Below are 7,471 nucleotides of genomic sequence, written 5' to 3'. Positions count from 1 at the left end.
ATATATATATATATATATATATGATTAATTTTATGATCAATGAATCCATTCAAGTTTCTCAAAGTCCAAGGTGATGTCTTCAAAGGTCGTGCTTTATCAGTCTAAACCCCAAAGATGTTCAGTGTAATACATTTAAAAAAGAAAAGCAGGAAACCTCCGTATTCAAGACGCTAAAAAAGCTTTTTCTGATAGTTTTGCATGGAAAAGTACTTTTTTGATTAATCAATTATCTAATTAGTAAATAATGACTTTTCTGTCAGAAGCATCTGCAGCAGCAACTTTTTTTTTTTTTTATTTAACCTTTATTTAACCAGGAAGGAACTTGTTTTGACTCATCCAGCATGGGAAATAATACTGGCAATGTGCAGTTTCGGACCACAAACAGTCTGTACTCTGAAGCACTGTATTATGATTATTGTTATAATTTTTTTAATTTCAATTAGAAGGTTGCCAATGAACAGCAATAATTTAGTTTTTTGAGTTTTTTTTTTACCTGCCACATTAGAGAGGGTATTGCATGTCCAAAGTTGAGAATATCACAATTATTGAGTGCTGCATCACTTCCCAACAACAAATTAAAAACATCTAATCTTTTTGTCTGGCTTCAGGTTGAATGGGAATCTATGCTGATGCTTGTTGTATCTGTTAAAAGGTTTTTTGTGTCTTGTTGTTCCCTCAGAGTGCCCCACTGCCTCATCTTCTAGATGGGTGAATCAGGCTCACGCCGCTCTACACTTGTTTCCCGCCTGCCAATCTTCCGCCGCAGCAGCAGCAAGAGGCAGGAGTCCCTCCCCTCCTCTCCGTCTTCAGGGGGACAGGGCAATGGCGTCCACACCTCTTCGCCCTCAAGCACCAACTCCAGTTCTGGCAGTACCGGGAAACGCCGGAGCCTTTTCCGGACTCCATCCCTCAATTTCTCAGCTAAACGGAATAGCGTTCCACGTGTCCAGCCTATCAACCTAAACCTCACCCCCCCGCTGACACAGAGCACTGACACAAATGGAAATAACCAGCAGGCAATAACAACGTCATTGTCAACAGGGTTCAGTGAAGGTGGTGGACGCCCCAAGTCACGCCACTCCTTTGGGTTTGGCAGCCACAAGCAAAAGAAAATCCCACGCTCTCAGACCGAGGATTTTGAAAAAGTGTCCTCCTCCTCCTCCTCCACAGCCAATCGAAACGTATTCATTAACTGTATCAGTGGCTCAGGGGTCAATGAGGGTGACGACTCTGGGTTCCTCGATGACTACAGCGGTGGGAGTAATAACAAACGGTCGTCACGGAAGAAGCAGCTGCTGCCCAAATCTTTCTCAGCTCACCACCGCTTCTCCCGGACCTCCGATCACCACAGACCTCCAGAAGTAAATCTGGAACCGCCAAGCTCCACCACCATCACTCCAGGGGCAGGAGGGCTCACCCCGGGGTCATGGCCAGGGGAGCTGCTTGGTGCTGGAGGGGAGAGCTCACTCCAGTCCCCGATGATATCAGAGGACCGAACCACAGCCATCACCCCTTCGGAGTTTATCCCCATCACGGAGGATTCTGTGTCTGAGGTGGATGCTCTGCCAGCTCCCAGCCCCGGATCTGGTTTAGCACCAGAATCTGTCTCTGTGCCTGGGCCGGCTTTTGACACAGCTCCACCTGAACCCCCACCTGCTCCAGAGAACTTCAGCTTGGCTGTCTCTAACTCCCAGGTAGTCTGCTCGTTGTACGCTCTTTTCTCTCTCTCTCTCTCTCTCTCTCTCTCTCTCTCTCTGAATCATTAAATGGGTTAATCAGTGTAGACAAACAGTATGTCTAAAGTTGCTTGTAATTGTAACGCAACAGCATTTTATAAAAAAAATACATTTTGACAAGCATGCTAAATTATCGGAACAATAAATCTTTCTGCTCGTAAACACAAACAGAATTTTTATGTGTAAAAAGATTACACTATTAGTGCTTCAGGAATATACAATACAACCATAGGTACCCTTGGATGTCAAGAACAAAAACCATAAAGGAGGAAGATTTATGACCACTGTGCGGAATCTGTGAAATGTGGCATAAAAATTGAGCACCAGGCATGAAAAGTCCTTTAATCAAAAGAGCTAAGGCGTGAAAAATGTCTGAAAACTGCCCTCCACATTTCATACCATTGTGTGCACAACTGTTCCTTCTTCAAAGAATTTATTCTATTTTATTTCCTGGCAGAGGACGGAACTCCAGAAAGAAAAGTAAAACAGCTGCAAAGACAAAGCTCTATACTTAGCCCATTGAAGAGTAAATACTGTATGACTGTGCTATCTAACTATGCATTCTGAAGTGGGGTTTCCTCTCTGTAAACTGTCAGGTTTTTGCATCATTGGAGTTCATAAATGTTCTGACATTTGTAACATTTTAAAATGCCGTTTAAGCATGTTCTGTTTTTTACTCATATTCAGTTTTCTTCTCAGGTTTTCTTCACTCCAGCCCAGTCCAGCTCTGAAAAACCTTTACTCCCTGACACCAGCACAGCAAACAACACGGACTATGAGACTGCCATTTCCCTCTCAGAGCCTGAGACAGCGGTTCCCTGCCTACCTCTGCAGGAACAATCGCTGGAAGAGAGGAAGGAGAGGTTGGAGGAAAGACAGGAAGCGAGGGATGAGTTGTCAGCAGAGGAGAAGGAGTTGGCGGAGGAAAGGAAGGCAGGTTACCACACAGAGACCACAAGTGAGAGTGAGGCATGTGTGGTACGCAGCGAGGGTTGTCACTCCAACCCAGAGCAGTCAGAAAGAAGGGCAAGAAACATACGCTCTATTCAGGAAAGAGGAAGTTTCTGTGGCTGCCACGAGCCAAGGTCTTCTCACTTGAGGAAACCACATGCAGGTATGAAACTCATGCAAACACTTGTAGGTAAATCATAGATTTCCGCACACGCACGCACTTGTACAATGGGAGTTACAGGCCACACACACACACACGGACACAAACTTGGCTCCCACACTTGTTTGACATTCTTTTGTAATGAGGAATCCATGAAATTGTTTCTTTGACTTCTTGCTGTGCAGTGAGGATGTGTGCGGGCATATACAGTGGTGTGAAAAAGTGTTTGCCCCCTTCCTCATTTCCTGTTCCTTTGCATGTTTGTCACACTTAAGTGTTTCGGAACATCAAACCAATTTAAACAATAGTCAAGGACAACACAAGTAAACACAAGCATTTGAAATGAAGGTGTTTATTATTAAAGGTGAAAAAAAAATCCAAACCATCAGGGCCCTGTGTGAAAAAGTGATTGCCCCCTAAACCTAATAACTGGTTGGGCCACCCTTAGCCAACAACTGCAACAAAGCGTTTGCAATAACTGTGCAATGAGCTTTTACAGCGTCCTGGAGGAATTTTGGCCCACTCATCTTAGCAATTGTCCTAATTCAGTTACATTAGAGGGTTTTCGAGCATGAACAGCCTTTTTAAGGTCATACCCAACATCTCTAGTTTCAGTCAGGACTTTGGCTAGGCCACTCCAAGTCTTCATTTTGTTTTTCTTCAGCCATTCGGTGGTGGCTTGCTGGTGTGTTTAGGATCATTGTCCTGTGCAGAACCCAAGTTCGTTTCAGCTTGAGTACACGAACGATGGCTGACATTCTCCTTCAGGATCTCTTGGTAGACAGCAGAATTCTAGTTCCTTTTATCACGGCAAGTCTTCCAGTCCTGAAGCACAAAACAGCCCCAGACCATCACACTACACCACCATATTTTACTGTTGGTATAATGTTCTTTTATGAAATGCAGTGTTCCTTCTACGCCAATATACTTAGACACACACCTTCCAAAGAGTTCCACTTTTGTCTCATCGGTCCACAGAATGTTGTCCCAAAAGTCTTGGGGATCATCAAGATGTATTGTGGAGAAATTGAGACGAGCTTTGATGTTCTTTGCTCAGCAGTGGTTTTGTCCTTGGAACTCTGCCATGCAGGCCTTTTTGCCCAGTCTTTTCCTGATGGTGAGGCATGAACGCTGACCTTATCTGAGGCAAGTGAGGCCTGCAGTTCTTTGGACGTTGTTGTGGGGTCTTCTGTGACCTCTTGGATGAGTCGTCGCTGCCTCTTGGGGTAATTTTGGGCGGCCGGCCACTCCTGGGAAGTTTCACCACTGTTCCATGTCTTTGCCATTTGTGGATAATGGCTGTCACTGTGGTTCGCTGGATTCCCAAAGCTTTGAAATGGCTTTATAACCCTTTCCAGACTGATAGATCTCAATTCTTTCTTTCTCAATTGTTCCTGAATTTCTTTGGGTCTCGGCATGATGTGACTTTTAAGGATCTTCTGGTGGACCTTACTGTGTCAAGCAGCTCCTATTTAAGGGATGCCTTGATTGTGAACAGGTGTGGCAATAATCAGGCCTGGGTGTGGCTAGAGAATTGAACTCAGGTGTGGACAACCACAGTTAAGTAGTTTTAACAAGGGGGGCAATCACTTTTTCACACAGGGCCATGATGGTTAGGATTTTTTTTTCACCTTAATAATAAACACCCTCATTTACAAATTGCATTTTGTGTTTACTTTGTTGTCCTTGACTATTGTTTAAATTGGTTTGATGTTTCCGAAACACTTAAGTGTGACAAACATGCAAAGGAACAGGAAATTTTTTGCCTTTTTAGTTCCTCTCTTTTTTTTACTCTTCAATTTGCACACTGTTCATCCCCTGCACTGTTTTTACACTTTGATCACTGCTGCACTTCTGTATAACTTTTTGTAAATAATCCGGAAATGTATTCCATCGCACCTGGAATATCATTGCAATATTTATAAGCTGTATGCAACGCAATTTCGTTCTGTATGCACTCTGTACATATAAAATGACAAATAAATAAAGTTGAAGTTGATGTTGAAGTTGAAATGAAGAAGGGGGCAAACACTTTTTCACACCACTGTATACAGTATTTGCTGTACATGTAGCCTGTTGCTTGCTAGTATGACATAATGTTTTTTTTGGTGACATCGATGTATAGATATGCTCTTTATCCCAATCACGCTTTTGCTTTAATTGCTTTCTATCTTACACACTCAACACAATAGTAAATTAGCAGTTTAAAGACGAACAGATAACATGTTTATATGTGTATACATATTAATACGTATAAGCGATGCCTTGTTCCTGCTTCGTCAGTGTTGTTTGGTTTTATTACTTCATTATGCATGACTGAACAAGTGTAAACAGCATAGTCAATAAGTATCTTTGAGATTTGATTACCAAGCCTTTCAACGACATTCCCCCAGGAAACTGGTAAGTGGAGGGTGTGCAAACTGGGCTAATCCTAATCAAACGTATTGTTATACTCATGTCTTGCTCAGCTGGTTTCCACCTGATGATTTAAAACTACTAGATGACTAGTATGGACAACATCATTTCTTCTTTTGTAAATCAAAGTTCTGATAAAAGTTGAGACTGTTTCCAAATATTACAAGAAATGAACAGTTTCAAAACGGATTTGAAAACTCCTGTAGCTGTCACTTCAGCCGTAACTCGAGGAAAGAAATGCCCTCAGTTAATAAATTAATGGCAGTCATTGGTGACGGTAGTGAAACAGCATGTGTCATAGTGCCAATTTATTTCTTAACCAACGATGATTTGTTACTATCGTTCTCACTTCTTGCTGTGACATATTGCAGAGGAGGTTTTTTAGCCCAGGTTTCTCTCGTAAAACAAAAATGAATAATTTTGCTGTAAATCTGTAGCCCAAGATGTTGTTACAATTGCTTACCTCTGACAAACATGGATTTCTGGCTGAGTTAATTACCCTTTCAGGAAAAGAGATAATCTAAACTCATAAGGAGTGACTAACTAACCATGTGATTAGGAATCAGAGTTAAGTTGCTGCAACTGATAATTGCATTTTGCTGATACTGAAATGTCACTTTATTAATTCTCTGCTTGCAGTTAAAACTGACGGCATAAATATGAGATTTGGAAATCATGATCAAAATATCATAGTCACAGTCTAATCAAAATAATTATGATTACAATTTAATTTCTAAATATCGACAATTATACACTATCCAGGACCAGCACAAAAACTGCAGAAGGAAGTATTTGAGTTATAGATGACAAGCTCAGTTTGACACACTGTCATCTTTCTGTTATATAAGAAACCCTGGAAGAACTGTAGCTGTGGCTAATGCAATTGTACATTGTGTGTGGTTGGGCATTTTAAGTTGTCATGATTGTAGGATCATTTGCCAGCATATTTTCACACACACACACACACACACACACACACACACACACACACACACACACACACACACACACACACACACACCACTCTGTCCTGGGTGTCCATGTTTAGCTTCCAGGCAATAGGAACTACAGAGAGACTTCAGCGATAAAAGAGCCACAAAAACATAATTTGACTATATTAATTTACGCAAACAGTGTTACAGGCTTCTGGTATGTGTCTAATTTTCCTTTCTTGTTGAAATGATTTGAGTCTGTAGTAAAATGGTTGGACATACAAGGAGACGTAGACATGATGGTAATCATGTGGCTTCTTCAGTGTTTTGTTGGTCAGTGCAAAGCCAAAAAACTGCAAATATCCTCATATCTCATTGTTCCAGAATGAGTTCACAAGAACAAATACAACAAATAAGACCTACACATAGGAGACACTAAAAAATGATTGTGTCTCTGCTGGTGAAATCACTGTCACAACTATTTTACCTTTATTCATTTGTCTATCTGACTTTCTTCCTCTCATTACTTGTTTCTTTCCTCCAGCCTCTCTGTGTAGCAGCGTCAGCCCCTATCACGAGGTGATGCGGATGGAAAGGCGTCTTCGCTCCTCATCTGAGGGGGCTGGTGGGCCTCGTATCCATGGAAACCACAGAGATGCCCCAGGCATGGAGGGATGCGGCCTGCTCAAACACAGAAACAACTCCTCGTCATCCAAACTGGGAAGTCTGGTAGGTCTTGAGCTGTTTCTGTGTGATTTTTATCAGTTAACACACACACACACACACACACACACCACACACACACACACACACACACACACACACACACACACACACACACACACATCCAAAGAAATGCAACATAACAACCTTTCAAAACACAATAGGATTAAATAAAATCAATTATAGAAGAAAATAACCAAATTGGAATGAAGTTACAGGGCAGTAAAATTACCAAATTGTCAATGCATCATTACAGGTAGAGCCCTGGGGATGGAAAGAGCGAATGTAATTGGTAGTGCTGTCAAACAATTAAAATATTTAATATTTAATCATGATTAATCGCAGTAATGTCATAGTTAACATATAGTTACAATTAATTGCTCATATTTTTCTGCTCTAAATGGCCCTTGATTTTTTTTTCTCATTTTAATGCTCTTATTAACATGGAAAGTGGATCGGCTTGCTTTGCTTTTTTATTGAAAACAACATTGGCATATAGCCGACTGTAGTGTTCAATTTCACTCTAACATTCTCACTTGGAGCAAATAATCTCT

The 7,471-nt window shown here is 41.5% G+C and overlaps 1 protein-coding gene across 5 annotated transcripts in view; it reads left to right on the top strand.

Annotated features, from left to right (window-relative positions):
• ccser1 (coiled-coil serine-rich protein 1) overlaps positions 1–7,471 on the top strand; it is a 133,336-nt gene that overhangs the window by 7,552 nt on the left and 118,313 nt on the right. For 4 of the 5 annotated variants that reach the window (XM_032515427.1, XM_032515429.1, XM_032515430.1 and 1 more), the window contains exons 2-4: positions 680–1,694; positions 2,424–2,850; positions 6,739–6,923. In XM_032515427.1, coding sequence (XP_032371318.1) covers positions 705–1,694; positions 2,424–2,850; positions 6,739–6,923 — 1,602 coding nt within the window. In that variant the 5' untranslated portion in view covers positions 680–704. The remainder of the gene's footprint in view (positions 1–679; positions 1,695–2,423; positions 2,851–6,738; positions 6,924–7,471) is intronic. The other variant, XM_032515428.1, reaches the window with a different exon arrangement.

Source organism: Etheostoma spectabile, chromosome 5 (assembly GCF_008692095.1).
Source record: "Etheostoma spectabile isolate EspeVRDwgs_2016 chromosome 5, UIUC_Espe_1.0, whole genome shotgun sequence".
NCBI classification, from domain to species: domain Eukaryota; kingdom Metazoa; phylum Chordata; class Actinopteri; order Perciformes; family Percidae; genus Etheostoma; species Etheostoma spectabile.
The sequence above is the reverse complement of the archived record's forward strand: the minus strand, read 5'-3'. Positions and strand labels throughout refer to the sequence as shown.